This window comes from Lagenorhynchus albirostris, chromosome 16, assembly GCF_949774975.1.
Source record: "Lagenorhynchus albirostris chromosome 16, mLagAlb1.1, whole genome shotgun sequence".
Taxonomy (NCBI): Eukaryota; Metazoa; Chordata; class Mammalia; order Artiodactyla; family Delphinidae; genus Lagenorhynchus; species Lagenorhynchus albirostris.
In genome coordinates this window covers 52,934,698-52,960,266 of record NC_083110.1, presented here as the reverse complement: position 1 = coordinate 52,960,266, position 25,569 = coordinate 52,934,698, and the positions used below count along the sequence as shown (strand labels likewise).

At 38.5% G+C, this 25,569-nt stretch overlaps 2 protein-coding genes across 16 annotated transcripts in view; one reads left to right on the top strand and one right to left on the bottom strand.

Annotated features, from left to right (window-relative positions):
* BLNK (B cell linker) overlaps positions 1 to 13,480 on the top strand; it is a 75,534-nt gene extending 62,054 nt beyond the window's left edge. The window contains exons 12-17 of the mRNA XM_060125961.1: positions 2,174 to 2,261; positions 2,825 to 2,856; positions 6,245 to 6,321; positions 7,148 to 7,231; positions 8,691 to 8,846; positions 13,196 to 13,480. Coding sequence (XP_059981944.1) covers positions 2,174 to 2,261; positions 2,825 to 2,856; positions 6,245 to 6,321; positions 7,148 to 7,231; positions 8,691 to 8,846; positions 13,196 to 13,315 — 557 coding nt within the window. The 3' untranslated portion in view covers positions 13,316 to 13,480. The remainder of the gene's footprint in view (positions 1 to 2,173; positions 2,262 to 2,824; positions 2,857 to 6,244; positions 6,322 to 7,147; positions 7,232 to 8,690; positions 8,847 to 13,195) is intronic.
* Positions 1 to 25,569, bottom strand: part of ZNF518A (zinc finger protein 518A) — a 64,989-nt gene that overhangs the window by 12,586 nt on the left and 26,834 nt on the right. For 9 of the 15 annotated variants that reach the window (XR_009536002.1, XR_009536005.1, XR_009536007.1 and 6 more), the window contains 3 exons: positions 15,461 to 15,548; positions 2,848 to 3,038; positions 698 to 1,470 (listed from right to left, as the gene is read on the bottom strand). Coding sequence is in view for 1 of the 15 variants with exons in the window: in XM_060125959.1 (XP_059981942.1) it covers positions 15,461 to 15,548 (88 nt within the window). In the remaining 14 variants the exon portion in view is untranslated. Of the gene's footprint in view, positions 1 to 697; positions 1,471 to 2,847; positions 3,039 to 4,552; positions 4,781 to 14,388; positions 14,730 to 15,460; positions 15,549 to 25,569 lie in introns of those variants that run through there. The other 6 variants (XR_009536006.1, XR_009536010.1, XR_009536012.1 and 3 more) reach the window with 4 other exon arrangements.

Below are 25,569 nucleotides of genomic sequence, written 5' to 3'. Positions count from 1 at the left end.
GATTAAGGATTTGTATACAAATATATTTCTAAATTTCTTTAATTATTCATAAGGCAACTGTGAACATAAAACTCAATTTTCTAAACAGAACAGTCTTTACTTTGCCATGAGTAGTGAGTAGCAAAGCTGATCAGGACGTGCGCATGCCAGGCTGCACCTTTGGGGCAGGCCACAGTCTACATGCCCAAAACCTGCCTGTTTGTAGACAGATATGACTTGCCAGAAACAGTGCCACAGTGTTACATAGGTGTGAAGACTTATTTAGAGCCAGTCATGTATCTTAGAATTAATGGCTAAGGTAATGAATTTTTAAAAACCTGTTTGTTCGAACAAGTTCTTGTGCTAAGTTTTCAAAATAATGTTACCTGAGTTCAAACATCTACCTTAGAACATCTTCAATGCTTCCCTTCCTTTGTTTTATCATAACCTAAAACCCTTATGTATAGTTTTTATTAGAACTTTCCCATTAAAAAAATATTTGTATTTGAAAAATACTGGGGGAAAAAAAACAGAAAGAAGAAGAATCATCCATAATCTCAACACTTAAAACACTATATAGAAATTAAAATCCTGCACCCGTCCAATTCCAATCTTGAAGGTACCCAATGTTAAAAGCTCACCATTTCCTGAGTTAATGTGGGCACACCTGGTCTCACAATGGACGGTAGACATTTTCTGAATGTGCATTACAACTCACCTGTCTGCTTTGACTGCTCTGTTGAGTTTTTTACATCATTTCCCACATCTTTCTCCCAGGCTGTTCCTGAGGTACCGCTCCCTTCCTGTGTCTTGCTTTCTTCTGCCTTTCCTGATGCTTTTGCCTTGCTGTCCTTCCATTCCTTACTGTCTTCCATGCCTGCTGAGCAGGGAGCTTGGAGTGATAATGGAGCATTAGGGTGAGCCTCTGTAGGAAGTAAGTACAACCCTGTGCAAATTTCATGGCTTCAGAAGCTTCTGAAAACCATCAGAGAACAGGCTCTTGGCATGTCCCATGCGGCTCCGGTGTCCTCATTCCCAAAGGGCTCCCAGTGCAGGAGCGTGGTCTCTCATTTCAAGAGTAGAGGCAATGGCCATCCAAACCCAAAGCGGGTGAGCGGCCTCTTCTGACCTAGGAAGGAAGCCTCCTGGAGGACGGGCGCAAAAGCAGGGATGGTCAAAGCTCATCAGGCCGTGGGGAACCAAAGTGTTCACTGTTTCTCCTCAAATTACCATGTTGTAAAGTCATGAACAAAACATCTCATGTGGCAGCTCGAAGTAACTTGCCACAAACTTGAAACAATCTTCAGAGATTCAAAGCTTCTGAATTTCTCTGCACCTCAAGAAACCCTGAAGTCTATCATCATTTATTTGAGTCTTTGAGTTTTTACTGCTTTTATTTATTTGGGGATCCTCTAGTGGGAGATCAGTAGTTCTCAAACTTTCTTCCATGCAGGAGACAGACCTTTGGACATACCCAGACTTTAACACACCCTAGACGAAATTCGAGGGAGAATAAAGCATTACAATAATTTATAATCACTTTTATTAGTGGTTCAGCAATAAATGTTCTTCACCATAAACTTCTTAGATTTCAGGTTATGCACATTTCCCTGTGAACTAATTATAACTCCACCCCTTCCTCTCTCACTCAGGAAAAGAGTGAAATGCAAGTGAGATTTAACGTTATTACAGGGATAACCTTGAATTTGCTCAATTCAATTTCCAAAATGTAGATCATTCGCAAACGCTGATATTTTGCCTCTTATCAGTAAGAAATTACTTATACCATGTCTTATGACTAATGAAGACACAGCAGGGTGTTGTAATACCTATGTGGAGGCCACATAGGAATCAGGGGTGGCTAAAGCTTGCCCATCTTCTGGCTTTTACTTGTAATCACACACCTAAAGGTCCAGATTCCACAGGTTCAGTCCCCATGTATTTGTACATTGCCAAGAGGTGAATGCAGAGGTGGTAGGGTGTGCTTGTAACACCGCTGAGTAGGAGTCCTGGTCTTAATAGCTCAGACACACCACCACACTGACAGGTGCACAAAGGGATGACATCCTGGTGAAAGACATGCTCATGGGAAGACATGTGACCAAATCTGGTTCCTCTTGGTTGATGTTTCTGAGTTTGGGCATGGGGACAGACATTTCACCCTAATCCTACTATGATAATTTTCTTAATGCAGAAAAACCTATACCTGCTGAACGCCACCGAGGGTCTAGTCACAGACAAGAAAATATGCAGTCACAAGTTTTTTCTCCTCCTCCCCAGAAGTAAGAATTCTTTCCTTTAAAACTAAGTTTCCTTGGGGCTTCCCTGGCAGTCCAGTGGTTAGGACTCCACGTTTCCATTACAGGGACCACGGGTTCAATCCCTGGTCAGGGAACTAAGATCCCACATGCCACGCGGTGTGGACAAAAAAGTTAAAGTTTCCTTAACACCTGTATTGTTATACTGCACAGAAACACTGGCTTGTTGTGATTGGTAAAGATTTAATATTTCATTGCTTCGCAATTAAATTTAAAAAGGTGTTAAGTAGGTAACAACTTTAAAAAAAACTGCTTAGAATTACAGAGACTGAACTAATATTTGGGTTAATTATTGGACTTCACTAAAAAATAACACTAGTCAAGTCTCCTCTTTTTATAAAATTAAAGGGAACAATTTTACTTATCCTGAAGGTTTTGGTGCCTCTCCTATCTTTAGATATGTTTTATTGGCCATTCCTGTTGATCCTTTGTGATGCACCTGTTCTGAGTATCTTCAGTGCAAGCAAAAAGTCAAACTTACTCATCTGTGCTTTGCCCTTTAATTAATCTGAAATTCTTCCTTTCAGACCAATTCATCAAAAACCCATACCTCTGCCAAGTAAGTACAATGAAGGCACGGAGAGCAATATCAGGTATCGGCTAAGGCTGGCTCTTCAGGTCTGAGCCACCTGGGGGTCCAGGGCAACACTGCCTCTTCCAGCTGGAGTATCTTAGTATCCTCTCTAGCTTGTTTCCTCATCCGTAAAACGGGGCCAAGAATATTTATTTCATGGAGCTGTTCTGAAAAGTAAATAGATTTGAGATCATTTTTACTTTTCTAGTTTTGATTGAATATTTTACTGGTCATACTGGTCATCTTTTATTTATTTAATTTTTTTCACAACAACAATACAACTATTTTCAAAATAAGATGATTAAGTAAAACAACATATTGTGCTTGGTACATAGAAGGTCCTCAGTAAAGATAGCTATTTAAATTGAATCTAAAATACATTTTAATGATCGTAAAATGTATCTACAGAGGGCACCCTGAAAAGAAGATCTGGCAGATATCTGGATAATTTTCCCTAGGCTAATAATACAATACCCTAAAAATATATGAAGTCAGACTCACAGAACACAGCTGCCCAAACCTTGATTTACTTTCTACTCAATGTAGGAAAAAAATGAAAACACAAAATAAAACCCTCCTGTACATGGATAAGTTGGAAAATACTCCAAAGTAATCAAGATTCAATAAATTTAAATAAAGAGAATAATTATTATATACAAAAAGTATGTGTGTTTATATAAAATAAATCTGTTTCTTAGGCTTTAATTGGATTTTTGATTCATCTTAAATAAAAGAAACTTTTCTAAAATTCTGAACACAAAGTGAAATGGTATAGCTATAGAAATTTTATTGTATTTTTACTACATAAAGCTTTATTATACCCTTTATTGTTTTTCAACCCAAGTCATTCTTTCAACTGACAAATACTTATTGACTGTCTGCCATGTGCCAGGCAATATTTTAGACCCAGAGGATACAGCAGTGAATAAAACAGAGTCCCTTCCTTTATGGAGCTTCTTTTCTACTAGAGGAGAAATAAACAACTAGATAAGCCATACAATATCAGGCAAATGTTAAAGTGATATAAAGAAAAATAAAGCAAGGTGGCAGTGGGTGGGCACAGAGAGGAATGGAGACAGTGAAGGCTGCTGTGGTCAGGGAAGACGTCACCTGTAAAATGGGGTCTGATAGCTCCTCCCATAAAGGGCGGAAGTGAAGGCAAAGTGAGCTAAGATGTGAGAAACAGGACAGGGCTGGCACATATTCAGGGATCAGAAAATGTCAGCCTTGAACCCCCCCAACTGCCCAAACTGTGGAAGCCACCAACCTCCTTGTACTATGTACTTTAGAAGAGCGTGACCTCCCACCCTATTTTTGCTGCTCCCACCCGGGAATACTGTCCCCACCTGTCAGAACACAGCCTTCCTTCATACTCAGCCCTCCTGGGCCTGCCAAGCCCTCATTGCTCCCTCCTGTTAACAATGGTGGCTGTCACCTTTGAACGTCCAGGGCACTTTTATCTGAAGCAGTTGGTTCATCTAAGCCTGTTTCTCTTGTAGACTTCCCCTCCTAAGAAAGGACAACTCTAGTTGCTCTGGTCAAAAACCTTAGAGTCACCCATGACTCCTCACTTGCTTTCCTTTTTTTTTTTTTTTTAATAAATGTATTTATTTATTTTTGGCTGCATTGGGTCTTCGTTGCTGCGTGTGGGCTTTCTCTAGTTGCAGCGAGCGGGGGCTACTTTTCGTTGCGGTGCGCGGGCTTCTCATTGCGGTGGCTTCTTTGGTTGCGGAGCATGGGCTCTAGGCACGCAGGCTTCAATAGCTGTGGCACGCGGGCTCAGTAGTTGTGGCTCACGGGCTTATTTGCTCTGCGGCATGTGGAATCTTCCCGGACCAGGGCTTGAACCCGTGTCCCCTGCATCGGCAGGCAGATTCTTAACCACTGCGCCACCGGGGAAGTCCCTTCACTTGCTTTCTTCACACCTTCCAGCCGTTCCTTCAAAATACATTTGGAATCCAGTCACTCTCGCTAATTCTGCTGATGCCATCTGTTCCAAGCCACCATCACCTCCTGCCTGGGCTTGCAAGACTCAACTGACCTCCTCTCTCTGCTCTTGCCCCCTTCTATCTATTTCCAGCCCTGGAGTCAGAGTGACCTTGTTAAAAGACAGGCAAATCACACTATTCTGTTCAAAACCCCCCCAAAGCTTCCCGTACCATGCTTGTTAAAGCCCAAGTCATGCTAAGTGTCCACTGGGTCCCACAAACCTGGTCCCTTCACCACCTCCTGTATGACTTCATCCCTTATTCTTCACCCCTTTTCTCACTGCAGTCCAGGCACAGTGGCCCCCTCTCTATTCCTCAAATATGCCAGGCCCTTGCATTCACTGTTCCCTACACCTGCAACATTGTTTCCTCAGATATCCACAGGCCTCCTCCCTCTCCACCTACAGATCTTACCCAAGTGTCACCTCAGTGAGGCTCTCCCTGACCAGCCTATTTAAACATACTACTTATCCGAAGATATCCCCCACCCACTTCCCTGCCTACTTTTCTTCATAGCACTTACGACTTTGTAATATTGTATATATATATTTACTTATGTCTTAATTGCCTATCTCACTCCGTTAAAATTTAAGCTCCAAGAGGGAGGGGCATTTTGCTGTTTTGTTGACTGCTGTATACTCCCAAAGCCTTGATCCATGGCAGGTACACAATAAAGAATGAATGAGTGAGTGGATGAATGAATGAATGAATACAGCTAAGTATTTTCTCCATTTCATGTGTCTCCATGTCTCCACATTTAGACGGTAAACTCCCTGAGGGAGTTTATGCCTTAGGGCAGAAATTCTCAATCATTTTGACCTCAGGACCATTCTAACACTGTTAAGATCAGACCCAAAGAACTATGGTTTATGTGTTTCTTTCTAACGATATTTAATGTATTAGTTAGAAGGCATTTAAAACATTTATGAATCCATTTTTAAAATATTAAACTCATTACATGTTAACAACATATTTTTATGAAAAAAATATATTTTCCAAACAAAAGAAATTTAGGGGGAAGAGTGGCATTGTTTTACATTTTTAAAATCTCTTTAATGCCTGGAATAACAGAGGCAGCTGAATTCTCATATCTGCGTCTACATTCAATCTGTTACAATATGTTTTACTGGTCGAAGTATATGAGGAAAATTGGGCTTCACAGAGATATGTATTTGGAAAAAACCTCGCAAACGCCCTGAAAGAATCTTGGGGATTCCCAGGGTCCTCAGACCTCACTTCGAGAAGCACAACTCTTAAGGATTTTTTTTATGTGTGTGATTTTTCAGTGTGTGTGTTCCTTGTAGCTCCCAGCACAGTGTTGAGGTATAGGCAGAGTAACTGCTCAAGATATAATGGGATCCACTGATTTTTCAAATCCCTTTCAGGATTTCCAGAAGGGGGAAGCCCAACTGTGGATGGCCCATTACCCAGCTTTTCATCTAATTCCAATTTGTCAGAACAGGTATGAAATGAACTCGTTATCAGTAAACTGCAGGAAAGGGCATGACTTCTTATAAGAGAGACTTTGGAGTGAAGCTTGGAAACAGATTCTATTTTAAGTGAGCCTGTGAGTTGTCATTTGCTGATGGGTACAGAATACATTTTTTTCCCAACTGTTAAGACTTTGCTCCATTTATACTAATTTGTATTCTGGATGCCATAAATAACAATTGGTGTTTCTTCAAAACTAGCAAAGAAGTGTGTTGTTTTTATTGTTCTTCCTCTCACATAGATTCTATTTAAACTATGTAATTTTTTCAGAATAGATCTGTGGAGGCATATGATATTAAAACACATAAAATAGCATAGTTTAAGAAAAGACAGAGAAAGGACTCAGTGTGCCCTTGGGCAAGTCTCTAAGCTTTCTCAAATGTAAAATAGGGATGATAGCATGTATTCGTCTTGCCTTCAAAGTTGTTACAAGAATCAAATAAGATATTTGTAAAAACACTTCGGAAATTATAAAACGCTCCACAAAGCAACAGTAAGATCATAATAGAAAGGGAGATTATAACTTATTTAGGAGAAAGGAATAAATGGTTCAGGAATCTAGGAGGATTAGGTCTCAAGTTCAAATACTAAGTCTACCCCCTACAGCCAAATTGGGGAAAAGTCAATTATAATCCTTGTGGTTGATCAAAAGAAGCATAAAACTCATTTTCAGATTACTGGCCCAAATGTACTTAGGCCTTTCTGGTAATGCAAAATGGGACTTTGTTTCTAGTGCACAGAAGGTTCAGTGTCATTGAAGGGCCATCTCATGCTTAATAATGCCCTCTCACTCACAGGAAGCTGACGTTCACTGTAAACCATGGTACGCTGGTGCCTGCGATCGAAAGTCGGCCGAAGAGGCATTATACAGATCGAACAAGGTCTGACCATTTTAAAATCTCATGTTGTGCCCTCAGCCTATATCGGCACAGTTGTCATCCCGATAATATGCTAATTAAGTAATTGCAACAATTATGGATGCAGGGATCTTTTCTCTTTACTTACTCAAGAGGAACTGCCGTCCCCTCCTCTCTTTGAAGTACCTCCCTCTTTCTTTGTTCCGCTATCGTATTGCTGCTTATCCTTTCATCTATACACGGATCCATAGGCTCCACTGCTCTCCAAATAGTGGAAGAGAAGAAAGCTCTGGAGGGGATCTCTGTAAGGCTTGGTGCTACATGAGATCCATCCAGGAGTGAAATGTAACAGACTATTTTGGATCAATGCTTGGGATAAAAGATTGGGATCAAGGTGGCAAAAAGTACTGGGAAGTAAATTTTTGGAGAGTCGAAGCCCAGTCATATAGGAACACTAGAACAGTCTGGACAATCCAAGATTAAAGTGCCACTTTTCTTTTTCTTTCTCTTTTCTCCGCCCACTTGCACCTTGCCTTGTCAGAATATACTGGTTTTTTGTGGTTTTTTTTGGCTGCACTGGGTCTTTGTTTGCTGTGTGTGGGCTTTCTCTAGTGTGGCTAGCAGGGGCTACTCTTCGTTGTGGTGCACGGGCTTCTCATTGCAGTGGCTTCTCTTGTTGCAGAGCACGGGCCCTAGAGTGCAAGGGCTTCTGTAATTGTGGCATGTGGGTTCAGTAGTTGTGGCTCATGGGCTCTAGAGCACAGGTTCAGTAGTTGTGGCACATGGGCTTAGTTGCTCCGTGGCATGTGGGATCTTCCTGGACCAGGGCTCGAACCCATGTCCCCTGCATTGGCAGGCAGATTCTTAACCACTGTGCCACCAGGTAAGTGCTTTTTCCCAGGTTTGATCAACTTTTATTGCATTCCTTCTTCCTGTTTTTGTCTATTTTTTGTTCATAATTTTTGAGTTTATGATTGTAGAATATTTTACAAAATATTTAATTAAATTTGGAATGTTGTGTTACAATATTTTTTCTGCTTCAACATAAATTTTTGGAGAATTTTTATCAGCTAAAATGTTTTGATTCCCAATATCTGTTTTCTTCTTATAGCACTTTTGAATGGAATTTGTTTGATATATTTTTTTATTCATAGGCAACTTGTGAACATGGTTCCTAGTTCAAGAGTGCCCTTTAGGTTTGATCTTAATGTGTCCCTTCACACATTTCCAAAGCCTATAAACATAAGATCTTATTTAGTGCCTCAAAATGCCAGCATTTACTTCTTTCAGAATTTTCTGTAAGTATATATTTTACTGAAGTATTTTCTTGCAAAATAATAAAACAAGCTCTAATTGGTAATAAAAATCATATACCTAAATAATTACCTTTTGAATATAATATAGGTATTTTTCATAAACTGATTTTTAACCTATGGAAATACAAGTAACACTAATCATAATTATTCTTTCTTTTAATAAACAGGATGGATCATTTCTTATTCGGAAAAGCTCTGGCCATGATTCCAAACAGCCATATACACTAGTTGTATTTTTTAATAAGCGAGTATATAATATCCCTGTGCGATTTATTGAAGCAACAAAACAGTATGCTTTGGGCAGAAAGAAAACTGGTGAAGAGGTCAGTAATTTCTCTTCTAATCCAACTCTATAACTATGTTTTGAGCACAATGCCATCATACTGTATTAGGTGCCAGAGATGTGGAGAAAGGATACAAGAGTACCTGGCCTAAGGCTTGCACATTGTCATAGAGTACGAGATAAAATACTATGTTTGGGCAGTATATCCTATGAGAGAACAGAGAGGAGGAAAGACTGGTATGATGTAAAAGCTATATCTTTTATCCTGTTGCTTAATGAGGTCAGTCTGACTCGGCATTTTGTTTGCTTTGTTTTTTAGATGCCACATATAAGTGAAATCATATGATATTTGTCTTTCTCTGTCTGACTTACTTCACTTAGTGTAATACCCTCTTGGTCCACCCATGTTGTCACAAATGGCACAATTTCACTCTTTTTATGGCTGAGTAATATTCCATTGTATATATATATATATATATATCACATCATCTTTACCTATTCATCTTTTGATGGACACTTAGTTTGCTTCCATATCTTGGCTACTGTAAATAATGCTTGTATGAACATCAGAGTGTACATAACTTTTTGAATTAGTGTTTTCATTTTCTTTGGATATATACCCAGGATAGGAATTGGTGGATCATATGGCAGTTCTATTTTTAATTTTTTGAGGAATCTCCATGCTGTTTTCCATAGTTGTCGTACCAATGTACATTCCCACCAACAGTGCACACGGGTTCCCGTTTCTTCACATCCTCACAAGCATATTGTCTCTTGTCTTTTTGATAATAGCCATTCTCACAGGTGTGATGTGATATCTCATTGTGGTTCTGATTTTCATTTTCCTGATGATTAGTGATGTTGAGCATCATTTCATGTGCCTGTTGGCCATCTGCATGTCTTCTTCAGAAAAATGTCTACTCAGGTCCTCTGCACATTTTTTAATTAGATTGCTTATTTGTTTGTTTGATACTGAGTTACAAGAGTTCTTTATATATTTTGGATATTATCCCCTTATCAGACATATTATTGGCAAATATCTTCTCTCATTCAGTAGGTTGCCTTTTCCTTTTGTTGATGGTTTCCTTTGTTATGCAAAATCTTTTTAGCTTGGTGTAGTCCCATTTGTTTATTTGTGCTTTTGTCACCCTTGCTTGAGGAGACATGTCCAAAAAATATTGCTAAGACCAATGTCAAAGAGCATACTGCTTATGTTTTCTTCTGGGATTTCTATGGTTTCAGGTCTTACATTTAAATCTTTAATTCATTTTGAGTCTATTTTTTTTTTGTATATGGTATAATAAAATGGTCTAAAATTTTCTGTTCATCAAAGGTCACAATCAACAGAGTAAAAAGGCAACCTCTGAAATGGGAGAAAATATTTGCAAATTATGTGTCTGATAAGAGGTTAATATCCAGAATATGTAAAGAACTCTTATAACTTTGTAGTATAGTTTAATGTAGTCCTATTTGTCTATGTTTTGTTTTGTTGCCTGTGCTTTTGGTGTAACATCCAAGAAATCATTGCCAAATGCAGTCTCGTGAAGCTTTCTCCCTATGTTTTCTTCGAGGAGTTTTATAGTTTGGAGTTTTATTTTGCTTTTAATAAAGTCTCAGATAGTTAGAAAATGCAAAACTCTGAAAACACAAAACACTGATCAAGACCAAATGGGTTTTAAAATATAGATTGCATTATCATTTCACACCAGTTAAACTTTAACAGAACTGTCTGCTTCTCCCTACTCACAAAAACATTCATTCTCACTGAAACCTTGATATGACAAATTTTTTAAACTATATGCTCCTCAACAGTAATCAGTAGTAGGATATGGTGGTGATCCTAGTAGGACAGAGTGACTTTGGATGGATGGTTACATTCTAAAGCCTCCCCAGGGACTTCCCTGGTGGCGCAGTGGTTAAGAATCTGCCTGCCAATGCAGGGGACATGGGTTTGAGCTCTGGTCTGGGAAGATCCCACATGCCGCGGAGCAGCTAAGCCTGTGCACAACTACTGAGCCTGTGCTCTAGAGCCCACAAGCACAACTAATGAAGCCCGTGCACCTAGAGCCCGTGCTCCACAACAAGAGAAGCCACTGCAATGAGAAGCCAGCGCACCGCAATGAAGAGTAGCTCCCGCTCGCTGCAACTAGAGAAAGCCCACGCGCAGCAACGAAAGACCCAATGCAGCCAAATAAACAAATAAATGATAAAATTTTTTTTTAAAAAAAAGCCTCCCCAGGGGTCCAGTACCTCTATAAGAGGCTTAGGGGTAGGTGAGGGCGCTGTCCTTTTTAGTGGTACTGAAATTCAGTCAGATAAATTTTGAGCTCTCAGAGAGGCTCTGGACTTCCTTGTCCTGCTAGGAAACTCTGATAAACAGTGATTCTTCTTGGCTTAAAGAATCTTCATCTCTACCTCAGAATGAATAGATCAGAGCTTCACCCCCCTCCCCAATTATCCAGCCTATGGATACCAAAATAAATACATATTATTATAATAGCATCTGGAAGTACTGACAGAGTCCTTTAAAACACTTACTTAAATTATCTATAATAAAAAGATAATTTCTCCCATATACTGAACATCTGAATTGAAAAATGAAAACTTTGGTTACATGATGTCAACCATGTGGAGATCTTGAAAAGTCTGTTTGTCTGTATTTGTGTTTGGGTATTCATGGGTAGAAAAAGTAACTAGTTGATTAACTGTTTAATTTTTTTGCAAATGTTTTGACATTATGTGGATACATAGTGAGTATTTTATCACTCTGAGATCTGTTTGCTTTATTTTATTGACCATGGGATTTTGAGTTATCAAACAATTGTTTTTCTGTCCATGTATGAATATCTCAAATACACTGAATTAGTGTAGACCAAAAAAAAAGTGTTAAGGGGAAACTGCAATTAAGTTATGCTCAATCCTTCATTCAGTCAAATCACAAATATGCCTCAAGTCCAGTCCTTACTTCAAACATTTCAACTCAGCTCAACCCCCTACTTCAAACATTTTAATCCCCAAACTCTGCAACACAGCAATCCTCATATTCAGAAGAGTATAAGGACAGAATGAGATGCTTATTTGTATAAGCAAAGCAACTCTCTCCTATATTTACTGGGTTCAGAACACACTTTTTCACTTGGAATTCACTTCAAAGAGGTTGTACTATTTCATTTCCTGGTGTGTTAGTCCATAAATTTAACTTCCAACTGCATTCAGATTAACAATATGCTGTGCCAAACAAACAGAATGAATGTCTTTATGAATATCATAAAAACAATTCATTGGCAAGTACAGGAGGGCTGAATGATTGAAGAGAAAGTAAGAAATAAGGACTAAAGGTACTTGAAAGTCTCTGTCTCTCCTCCCTGACCTAATATTCAGAAGCCAATTATCTAAAAGACAACTGGTGTTTTGTTTGAAAAATGACTAGTATTCTGTATACTTATTTTAATATATAATATTTGGAAGCTATTCAAATAATTAATAAAGGCTTGTAAACATTTTTTATTCCAGATGTTTATCTTTATATGAAAAACTAAGGGAAAATGAAGTCAATTGGTGGTAACTGCTAAATTATATGGCAGTGTTGCAAAACAATTACCCCTTTAAAAAAATGACTCTAAATGCATTTATCTGATGATCATGAGCTTGTAGCACTTTTGTATAATCAATGCATTTCATTTCTTGGTCTGTGTTATACTTATTTTATCTTTCACTTAAAACATTGATCATTTTTCAGAAAAAAATTGTGATAGCCTTAAACTAAAACCAATAGACAATAGGAATTAATATACGGAAAAATATGTATGTATAGTAAGAGCCTAGCATGAAATTATTAACTAGGCACTAATTTAGCTCTAAACTTACTGAGAGCTAAAGCAAAAATGGGTATATGAAGGTTTATAAAGGTTTCCTTATTTATTCAAAAAAAAGAACACAAAAACAAACATGAATTAACCTGGGAAATAACTCTCTTCACATTAAATTCTAACGTTAATTTACTACATCAGTCCTTGTATCTAATACATGCAACATAACAGATAATCTATGTTTTATAAAAATGTAGAGAAATTCAATGTATGACAGTTTTACACTTGGCACTAAATAAAAAACAAAATATTAAAATATTACATCATAACTCAATAAAGTAATTTTCTCTAAGAAGTTATCCTAATTGAGGATGTCAGTTGCATTTTCAGTCTCATTGAATGGCCAGGGTCTGCCACCTCAAAGGTTACAGCCATTGTTAAATTAGACTTTTTTGGATAGAATGTCATCTGGGACCTAGTAACTCTGACTAACTTGAAAGAGTTGGAGAAGATGGGAGGAGTGGAGTTCACTGTTAATATAAATGCCAATTTATAATTCATCTATGTTTTCTTGTTCTAGTACTTTGGAAGTGTTGCTGAAATCATCAAGAATCATCAACACAGTCCCCTGGTTCTTATTGACAGTCAGAATAACACAAAAGATTCCACAAGACTGAAATATGCAGTTAAAGTTTCATAAATTAAAAAAAATTTTTTAAAGGAAGTCAACATCATTGCTTCAGACATTTTACCTACTTCTACTTTTGAGGAAAAAGTCCAAAAACTTCATATTTTGGATTATGAATCATCCAGTAATAAAATAGAAGATGAGGAAGCTGTTGAGGTGGTCATCGATTTCCTTATAAGAAGCTCACATGGACATGTTCTGTTGCCTGACTTGATGAACTGTTAATATCTGGTGAGGCTGAGAATATGCTACTAATATTCTCCAAATAAATGTCTTTATTTAAAAAAACAGGTGTAAAGTATTTTCAGTCATGTAAGAAAATAACGCGCTACTTCCAGAAAAAGAAAATGATGCTCTTGGATAAAACAAAGCTGCTGAAAATTTAGACCACCACAATGGTCCTAGTGCCCCAGTGTAACAAGGACGCCTACTGTCAGTGCTTGACAATTGCCTTGGTTAAAATTTTAATGTGTAGAAAATAAAATATAGATAATATATGATATTTATAAGTACAAATAAGGGGGCTGTAATGGTTCCTTTTTGTGAGCTCCCAGCCATGGGAGATGTATACAGATATGAACTTTCTTATCCATGATTATGTTGTTAGCTTAGCTTATTAAATATAATTGTACCCTCTTTGATCTGCATGTCTATTAAATGGACCCTAAACTTGATATGAGGTTCAGAGTGGGATGAGAGCAAAACTAGATTAAAAGCCTAGGGAAACAGCCCACAGAACAGGGGCAGAAAAGCAGACATTGATGAACACTCAGGAATAAAAGAGATACCATTGTGAGCAGCCATATCCAAGGTCTTAGGTTGTCCCAGCAATGTATTATACTCTGTCATATCAAAGCTTTTTATCCTACTGTGCACTTTAGACAGCACTGAAATGATAAAGCAGCTAATTAAGATAAATCTAATAATTAAATGAGGAATGCACTTGATCACTGAGTAAGAAAGCAATCTGAAAGGAGTTTGAAATTCTAGAAGGTTATGAACTCACAAACTCACTTATAAAAATAACTGTATTCTTAAATGTCATAATACCCCCCTTTCACTTTTATATTTATTTGTTTACTCACCATTTCCAGAGCTCTTAATTCCTTTGTATAGATCTAATATCCACCTGGTATCATTTTCCTTCCACATGAAGAATTTCTCTTAACATTTAAGATAGAGCAACTTTACTGGTGATGACATATCTTAGACTTCTCTTCTGTGAAATTTTCTTTGTTTTATCTTCATTTTTGAAGGGTAATTTTGCTAGAGAAAGAATTCTAGGATGACTTCAGTACCTTAAAGATATCATTCCACTCTTCTGGCCTGCAGCGTTTCTGACAACAAGTCTGCAGTAATTCTTATCTTTGATTCTCAGTACATAATGTGTGCTTTTTTTCTCCGGCTGCAATAAAACTTTTCTCTTTATCACCTGTGATGATGAACATGTGATTATAATGTGTCTTGGTATGGTTTTCTTTTTCCTGCTTGAGCTTCATGTTGCTTCTTGGATCTTTGTATTTATAGCTTTCATCAAATTTAGGGGAAAAGTTTCAATTATTATTTTTTCTGTTATCCTTCTCCTCCCCTTCAGGGACTCCAGTTACATGAATATCACACTACTTGATATTGCCCCATCGTATGGCAGCCATGGAGGTGCACTGTTTGGATCTCCCATCAGGAAAAAATTTGGCATTCAGCTGTAGGAGTGCAATTAGCTGACAGCCTTTAGCTGTTAATGCCTTCAGAATCTGCCTTGGGGTTTGAGCCAAGCCTATGCTCTTCCTAAGCAGCCTCAGTCTCGCTAATTCTGCCCAACATGGAATTCCTCTAACTAATGGATAGTCTTTAACCTAAAGTATCCATTGAGTTGGCTGACTTTGTCAGTAGTGCATGGAAGTCTGAGGCTTTCTATACCTAATTCTGCTTCCACTCACCAACCTTTTCTTTCACCAGTATCAGATCTGCATTACGGTGTGAAAGCTTTTCTTACTCAATTTTGCTCCATCCCCCAGGCATTACTGTCCAATAAACCTCTTGTACTCCTAATTACATCTCAGCATCTTCTCCCCAGAAGACCCAAATGACAGATTTAGTACCAGGAGTAGTTTCAAGAAAGTAGGCATTAAGATGGCATCTTTGAACCAGATTACTCACCACCCAGTTGACAATAAGGACTCCATCCTTGGGGTATTTGAGGCATGAACCATCCCTGGTACAAAGTGGTGACCCAATTGCTAATCTCCTGCAGTGGGAGAGAAGAAAAAGCTGAAGACCAAACTCAGGATTTAATACAGTTGCTGAACTGCAAAACTATTTTTTTTTGTTTTTTTTGGCCACACTGTGTGGCTTGTGGGAGCTTAGTTCCCTGACCAGGGATCAAACCCAGGCCCACAGCAGTGAAAGCACTGGGTCCTAACCACTGGACCTCCAGGGAATTCCATGCAAAGATAATTTAATGCTAAACCAAGACAGGTCTGTCCAACCAAGGTCAGAGTCCTAGTTCAAAAACCCTGAGACCCTGACAGATGGGATGAGAACATCTGGGGATGAATGATGGTAAAACCATCATTAATGGTGAATGCCACCAATTATTTGGCTTCCCAGACTCCTCTGAACCCTCAGAGTCAGCAGAGTTAACCCCTGTCATTAAGAAATAACATTCTGCCTGTGTGGGAAGACACTGCAGAGGCCTCTCCCCTGCAAGGCAACAGAAATACCCCTCAGGATATGCCCCTACCTTCTGTCCGGGCTGCGAGGCCAATAACTAAAGTTAAGTTGCAGCTTAAATCAGCTATAAATGTGCTAGGCCTGCTGAGGGAGGAAAGAATACATCCTGAAAGAGACTGATGAATTAGGCACCATGTACTGGCAGGAGCTGAGGGAGTACCATGGAACTAGATTTCGAGAATACTTGAGCAAAGAAGCCAGAATATAAGATTGGATAAGGAATAATTTATTAACTTAAGGGCGCTTCTCAGGATACATAATTTAATACTCTGGCAATGACCCTAGGAGATGATGCAAACTCATTGAGTGGCTCTTGGAAGACTAGAAAAGGTGATGACCTTCACTGATTGAGGGTGAAATGCCTGAATTGCTATGGCAGATAGTAGAGGAGAGAATTAAAAGGCTCAGAGAACTGAGCGTGCTGGAGTGGATATATTATGTGAGGGCAGAAGGCCCACCAGAGAATTATGTCCCAAAGGACAAGTGTGATCACCAAGGCCATTAGAAATGCACTGGTAAGAAAGGAGCAAATATCACTAAGAAGTTCACTGGTAGCCCTGTTCTGCTGGCCAGGGCTAATGGTAGCTAGGGCTAATAGTCTAAACCCTGGGACATTGATAGCAGCACTTACATATCAGAAGCCAGGGGGGTCTCAATTATCATAACAAGATTAGGATACCAATCAAGGGGGCTCACAGAGTTGTGGATAAGGCTAACAGAATATGGCATCAATTGAGGCAGAGTATGGGCCAATAAGGGTGCTGCTTTATATATATATATACACACATATATATCCCTCCCTCCCTGCTTCCAGTGTGCTTTTTCCCTATCAGTGGATTAGGGAAGCCCAGTGACAATCACTCTCCTCTGAGTTTCTCAGCCACCTAGCAGGTCACTTTTTGCAGACCAGTTCTGGGCTGTGGTGTCTTCCACTGAGCTTTTCTGCAGCACCCCCAGGCCAGGTTCTGCTAACTGGCTTTATCCCACCAGTTCTCACCAATGAATTTCTCTCAGCCACCCAGTAGGCTCTAGCTTGGCCACACCCTCTATGAGTTTGTCTGCCACTCGGTGAGGAAACTTCCTGTGGACCAGCTCAAGGCTGCCAGCACCTTCCAGTGAGTTTCTTTAGCTCTTAGCAGGAGTAGACCAGCTCTAGCTGACCAGCACCCTCCAATGAGTTTCACAGCCACTGAATTGACTATTCCCACAAACCGGCTCAGTCAGGTCTGCACCTTCTAGAAAATTTCTTCACTATCAGCAGCCTGAATGTCCCTGTGGCAGCTACAACCTCTTCAACAAGGCCTGAATCTCAGACTAGGGGTTGGTGAGACCTATTCTAAGTGCTTAGTTTCTTCCTTGCTTATTCTCACTTGTCATTTCTGCATTCCTTAATATCCAATTTTCCCCTTCTAATAGTTAACCAACTTTTACTAGTTGATAATTTTAATGGTATTATTGAGATATAATTAACATACTATAAAATTCACCCACTTAAAACTATACAGTTCAGTGGGTTTGACTATATTCAGAGTTGGGCAACCGTTACCACAATCTGCTTAGAATCTTCTCACATCAAAAAGAAACTCCATACCTATAAGCAGACACTCTCCACTCTCCCCGAGCTCCCATCCTAGTCATCCACTGATCTAGTTTGTCTCTATAGACTTGCATATTTGACATTTCATATGAATGGGATCATACAATGTGGTCCTTTGTGACTGCCTTCTTTCACTTAGCCTACTGTTTTCAATGTTCATCTATGTTATAGTATCAGTACTCTATTTCTTTTCATTGCTGAATAATATATTATATAGCTATACCATATTTTGTTTATTCATTAATCAATTGATGGACATTTGAGTTGTTTCCACTTTTTGGCTATTATGGATACTACTACCATAAACAATTTTGTTCAAGTTTTCGAGTGGATGTATGTTCTTCATTTCTTTTGGGTATATATCTAAAAGTGGAATTTCTGCGTCCTATGGCAAATATACTTAACAGTTTGAGGAACACCCAACTGTTTTCCAAAGTGACTACACCATTTTACACCCTGATTAACAGTGTATGAGTTTCTGTTTCTCTGCATACTCATCAATCGTTGTTATTGTCTTTTCAACTGTAACCACCCTAAAGCGTGTGAAGTAATATCTCATTGTGCTTTGGATTTGTATTTCCCTAATGACTAAAAATGTTAACCATCTTTTCATGTTGTTATTAGCTATTTGTATATCTTCTTTGCAGAAATGTCTATTCAAATCCTTTGACAATTTTTTTTTTTTTGGGCTGCATGGCTTGTGGGATCTTAGTTCGCCAACCAGAGATCGAACCCGGGCTCTCGGCAATGAAAGCGCAGAGTCCTAACCACTGGACTGCCAGGGAATTCCCTCCTTTGACCATTTTTTAACTGAGTTGTTTGTCTTTTTATTATTGAGTTGTAATCATTTATGTGTATTCTGGGTACAATTCCCACATTAGATATATGATTTGAAAGTGTTTTCCCCCATTTTGTGGATTGTCTTGAGTTCTTTGAAACACAAATGTTTTCAATTTAATGAATTTCAACTTATATGTTTCTAATATTTTAATCATTTTATCTCTAACATGTAGGTCTTTGATCCATTTTGAGTTATCTTTTATACATGGTATGAAGGAGTATCTAAATACATTCTTTTGCATGTGGATATCCAGCTGTTGAAGCAGTATATGTTAAAAGATTATTCTTTCCATGTTGAATTGTTTTGACATTCTGGTCAAAAATAAATTGATCATTAATGTTTGGGTTTATTTCTGGACTCTCAATTCTATTCCACCAATCTATATGTCTATTCTTACATCAGTACTACATTGTCTTGATTACAGTAGCTTTGTGGTAAGTTTTGAAATGGGGAAATGTGAGGTTTCCAATGTTATTCTTCTTTTCAAAATTGTTTTGGCTGGTACTTCCCTGGTGGTGCAGTGGTTAAGAATCTGCCTGCCAATGCAGGGAACAAGGGTTTGAGCCCTTGTCCAGGAAGATCCCACATAGCACAGAGCAACTAAGCCCACGTGCTACAACTACTGAAGCCCACGTGCCTAGAGCCCGTGCTCCACAACAAACAGAAGCCACTGCAATGAGAAGCCCTCACACTGCAATGAAGAGTAGCTCCTGCTTGCCACAACTAGAGAAAGCCTGCGCACAGCAACAAAGACCCACACAGCCAAAAATAAGTAAATTAATTAATTTTAAAAATTGTTTTGGCTATTCTGTATCTTGTGTTTCTATATGAATTTTAGAATCAGCTTGTCAATTTCTGGCAAAAAGGCAGCTGAAATTTTGACAGGGCTTGCATCAAATCTGTGAATCAACTTGGGTAGTACTGCCATCTTAACAATAAATGCACAAACATGTCATGTTTCTACACTTATTTAGGTCTTCTTTAATTTCTTTCAACAATGATTTGTAGTTTCAGTGTAAAAGTCTTGCATTTCTTCTGTCAAATTTATTCCTAAGCATTTTATTCCCTTAGATGCCAAGTGGAATTTTTTTCTTAATTTCACTTTGATTGCTCACTGCTAAAGTATAGAAATAGAATTGATTTTTCTATTGATCTTGTATTCTGCACCTTTGCTGATCTCTTTTATTAGTTATGAGGTTTTTTTTTTTTTTTTTTGCGGTACGCGGGCCTCTCACTGTTGTGGCCTCTCCCGTTGTGGAGCACAGGCCCCGGATGCGCAGGCTCAGCGGCCATGGCTCACGGGCCCAGCCGCTCCACGGCATGTGGGATCTTCCCGGACCGGGGCACGAACCCGTGTCCCCTGCATCGGCAGGCGGACTCTCAACCACTGCGCCACCAGGAAAGCCCAGTTATGAGGTTTTTTAATGGATTCCTTAGGATTTTCCACACATAAGATCATGTCACCTAAAAATAGAGATATTTTAATTCTTCCTTTCCCATTTGGATGCCTAACTGCCACCAGTACAATGTTTAACAGACACAGTGAGAGTGGACATCCTTTCTTGTTCTTGATCTTAAAGAGACAGTTGTCAGTCTTTCACCCTTAAGTTTGATGTCAGCAGAGTCCTATAAATAAAAAACCTCATTCCTGGTATCAGAGGGAAACAAAACAGACTTCATTCATAGAGAATTGTAATTATTTGTTTTGACTACTCTGGTGACTTCCTGGAAGATTGGCTATTGCCTGACATGAAGCTGGCAGAGAGATACAGCTGCTACCTAGGGGCCATGTTGAAAACATTGACAGGCAGATGTTTTAGTCACTGCTGTCTGATGCGATAGATAAAATTTGAGGCGATTTGGTTACGGTTATCCCTAACCAAAAAGCTAGGGAGAAAAGCAATAGGGCTTTGTAAAGCTTTAACATACTCCTGGGAATCTAGAAGGTCACACGCATGCCCACGACTGTGTGTACACTAAGGAAAGACCTAAGAATGCCATAAGCTCTCCTATCTGGCTGACCTGGAGGCTCTGCTGAAGTAAGAAGTGAAGGCTAAGGCAGAGCTGTAAACTGCCTGGCTAAGTGCGGCAGGGTCACCACAAAAACACACACAGTGTCCCTTGGTAAACACTGAGAGACTTTTTCATTCCAAGTATATAAGGAATTCTCTGTCCAATCATTAGCTGACCATTAAGCTAACATTACAGAGACTTTATTGGTGACACATAACAAAGAATAAAGAGTTTACAAACTTAGCTCAGAAAAGTTACTAGACAAACAAACAAATACAACAAGCAAAAATGACAACAAACCCTGGAGGGTGTGTGTGGGGAGGTGGAGAACCTGATTTTCAGAGTTGCCGCATTATAATATTTTAAATGTCCTGTTTACAACAAAAAAATTGCAAGGCATGTAAACAAAGAGGAAAGTATTGCCCAGACACACAGAAAAGCAATCAATAAAAATCCTGAAAAAGCCCAGGCACTGGATTTTCTAAACAAAGATTTTAATTTAGCTATTTTAAATATGTTCAAAGAGCTGAAACTATGTTTAAAGAATGAAAAAAAAGACAATGATGTCTCAACCAAATAGAGAATATAAATAAAGACAGAATTTATGAAAAGAATTTTTAATTCTAGAACTTTCAATTATAGAGTTGAAAAGTAAAATAACTGAAATGAAAAATTCACTAGAGGGGCTCAGCAACAGATGTGAACAGGCAGAAGAAGGAATCCATGAACTTAAAGATAAGTCAATTGATATTGCCCATGCTGAGAACAGAAACACAAAAAATGAAGAGAAATGGACAGAGCCTGAGAGATCTGTGGGACACTATCAAGCATAACAGCATATTAAAAAGTGAGTCTCAGGGCTTCCCTGGTGGCGCAGTGGTTGAGAGTCCGCCTGCTGATGCTGGGGACGTGGGTTCGTGCCCTGGTCCGGGAAGATCCCACATGCCGCGGAGCGGCTAGGCCTGTGAGCCATGGCCACTGAGCCTGCACGTCCGGAGCCTGTGCTCCGCAACAGGAGAGGCCACAACAGTGAGAGGCCCACGTACCGCAAAAAACAAAACAAACAAACAAAAAAAAGTGAGTCTCAGAAGGAGAGAAAAAAAAGCATCAGAAAGAATATCTAAAGAAATAAAAACTTCCCAAATTTGATGAAAAACATTAGTCTATCAACCCACAAAGCTTCAAGAACTTCAAGTAGGATAAACTTAAAATGTGCACACAAGGCATATCATAATCAAGCTATTGAAAGACAGAGAATCTTGAAAGCAGCAAGAGAGAAGTGACTCATCACATACAAAAGGTTCTCGGTAAGATTAACAGCTGATTTCTCATCAGAAACCATGGAAGCCAAATGGCAGTGAGATGACATAGTCAAAGTTCTGCATAGAAAAAACTGCCAACCAAGAATTCTATGTTCAGCAAAACTAACCTTCAAAAAGGAAAGAAAAATTAACACATTTTCAGATAAACATTGCTAGCAGAACTGTTCTACAAAAAAAGTTCTTCAGGTTTAAAGGACACTACATAGTAATGCAATTCCACACAAAGAAATACACAACTGATAAATGTAAATACAAATACCAGCATAGGTAAATATAAAAGACAAAAAATACATACATTTTACTTGTAACTTTTCCTCCCTCTCATTTAAAAGAAAAATGCATAAAGCAATAATTATAAATCTACATTGATGGGCACACAATTTATAAAGCTATATAATCTGTGACAATAACAGCATGGGGGGAGGTGGAGACATGAAGCTACAAAGTTTTTATTATTGAAATTAAATTGGTATTAATCCAAACTAGGTGAAATAGATCAGCTTTACAATGTCTTCTTCTAATAAAAACTCGATGTATCTTTTGTCTCTTATTTTTTCATTTGTGATTTTGGTGATGACACCAAAGAAGAAGTCTAATAAGGCTTTGACTAAACAAGGGTCATAAATATTTACTTCTGTATTTTCTACTACAAGATTTATAGTTTTTTCTTACATTTAGGTTTATACTCCCTTTTGAGTTAATTTTTGTGTATGTGGTGTGAGGAAGACTGTTTTTCTTCATTTTTATTTTCTGTCTGTACTTCATATTTCACAATTTCTATCTATCTTCAGGTTTGCTGATTCTTCTGCCAGTTCAAATCTACTGTTGAGCCTCTCTAGTAAATTTTTCACCTTGGTTATTGTACTTTTCAACTCAAGAATTTTCATTTCATTCTTTTTTTGTAATTTCGATCTTAATATTTTCCATTTGATGAGACATTGTCAGTATACTTTAATTCTTTAAATCTGGTTTCCTTTAGGTCTTTGAACCTATTTATAATAGCTGCTTAACATTTATCCTACATCTGGTACCCCTCAAAGGAAGTTTCTATTGCCTTTTTCCCTCATATGTCGCACTTTGCTGTTTCTTTGAATGTCTAATTTTATATTGAAAGCTGGACATTTTAGGTAACATATTGTAGGATCTCTGCATACTCCTCGCCCACTCTGGACTTGTTTTTAGTAATTTGGCTAAACTAATTCACCAAGTCTTTTTCCCCTCACAGTATGCACCCTCTGTTGTCACTGCTCAACTTGTTTCCCCCTCATTTTTATCTTTAAGCCTGACTTCCTAGGGGTTGCTTTCAAGTCAACACCACCTAGCAACCAGCCAGATTGATCAAAGGTTGTGCTTAAGCCCCCTGGATCAGTAAGAGATTTACACCCTTTACCATTGGATCTGTGACTTGGAGGCTGCTTTCACTGTTTAGGGAGTTTACAAGATTTGCCCTACATTCAGCAAGTGTTGCTCCTATGCAGTTGCAGCCTTGAGCATGCACACATTCTTTCTGATTACAAAGGACGTCTGCAGTTTTATTCAGACTTTCTCTCTCTCTCTCTCTCTCTCTCTCATCTTTAAGCTTCTCAGTGATATCTAGTGGTATCACCAGCAACTGTTAGCCTTCAGTAACTGCTAGATGATTGCTCTATTGTTTTCAACAATACTATAGGGTATAAATTGCTCCAGTCTGATCCAGATAAAGTCAGGCCCCAGACAGCCTGTTTACCAAATCTTTGAAGCTCACTCCAACCCTCCCCTGAACAGGACCCCTGTGCCTCTGTGCTATGGAGCAGGTTGTGGGGTGGGGGAATGTTGAGAAACTGGGTCTACATTGAATGCTCCCTGAATACTCCCTGTGGAACACCTGTGCTGGTGGCTGGGGAAGGCATAGGAGGAGACTAGAATGTGCCAAGGTTCACCAGCTGCTGAATGTACATACAATAGCTCTCCTGCCCCAAGAAAGCTGGGAGAGATGTATGCTGCCACATGACTGCCAATCCAACCAGAGCAGGTTAAGTCGCTTATAACAGAGCTGTGAGGGAAAGGGGGACTGCACAGTTCTGTAGCTGCCCTGTCCTGATTTTTATACTGCATGAATTAGGAATGGGGCAATGGGCACCACTACCCAGCCGCCACCACCTTACTCAATACAAGCCTTCTGTGGGGCACAAGAATGGAAAATGAGATCTTCTGAACAGCAGTATATTTAACCTTACACCCAGAAACACTGTATTTCTCCCAGTTAGGTTCTGTGGTTTTTCTTTTGGAAGCTTCACACAATTTTTACTTTGTGGCTCTTATTATAAATGGGTCTTCTTTTATTGCCTCCCAAATGATTACTCTTAAGTGTTCAGAAAACTATTTCTCAACGTACTCTCTTGGATTTTCAAAATACTGAAATAAAGTCATTTGCAAATAGTATTTTGGTCTCTCTCCAAGTTTTCATTTTGCTTTCCTACAATAACATAGCAATAAGTTATGAAATAATTGATGACAGTAGGCACCTATGTTTCACTACTTAATTGAAAGAGGCAATTTGAGTTGCAACCTGAATATAACCTTCACTTTTGGTTGAAGGACTCTAAATTACTAAGGAAGAATTCTTCTTTTAACATATTAAAAATGTTTCTACTAGGCATTAATATTTTTTATAAGTACGTTCTTGGCATTGACTAAAATCATGATTTTCAAAATTGATGTACATTAACATTCCTCCTACATTACTCAAGTTTACACTATGATAATTTATGATGTTCACTTTTTAAAGAAAAAAGATTCTTAAACTTGGGGCATTTATTAACAGAAGTCATTTTAGACAGAGAAATAGTCAAAAAATAATTCAAATAAGATTATCAAACACCTCTTCCAAGATATTGGCTACTTCCTGTCTAGTTATTAAAGGAAGCATACTTAAAGCAATGAATACCCAAATCAACAAAGCTGATCTTATTTCAGCTCTCCATTATAGGGAAATTCTTTTGCAAATACTGCACTCTTAACTAACATCCCCCAGCAAGTTTTACCAGGTGAGATCCCCAAGGCACTTTGCTGAAAACAAAGATCGTAACAAATTGCTGTGACAAGGAACAGAGCCAACACCTCAACACAAATGGGACATATCCTAAGTAAGCAGATGTCAATGGTGAAAAGGAATCTTACTAAAAAGAAAAAATCTGAAGTGAGTTGCATGGAATTAATACAACATTCTGTTTTCAGCTAACCTCCATTTCCCCCCATCCTAAAGAATTCCTATTACTTTTTCTCACCAGTGATTTCAAGTCACTAAAAGAACTAGTATCTATTTCTCATCTAACCTGGACATAAATTCTCACAGCAACTGATCTCATTTTTAATCTCTCCATAAATTGCATTACCCTTAGCACACAAAAGACCTATCTACTTCACCCACTAATTATTTTCATTACCTTTACATTCACTTCACTTTCAAACAAATACATCTACCTTGGTTAACTGTATATACATACATTTTAGTTTTTATACTTGTAACTTTTATATAGCTGGTGTATATCACAAAAAAAAACTATATCAAACTTCTGTTTTGAATAAAAATCTCAATCTAAAAACCGATCTTTGAGAGAAAGCAAGGGTTGGTAAACCATTTGATGGGCCAAATTTGGCCCACTGACAGGTTTTTTTTAAACAAAGTTTTATTAAAATACAGGCAAACTCATTCATGTGTCATCTATGGCTGCTTCTGCATTATGACAAAGTAGTTAACAACAGAGACTAATGGCCTACAAAG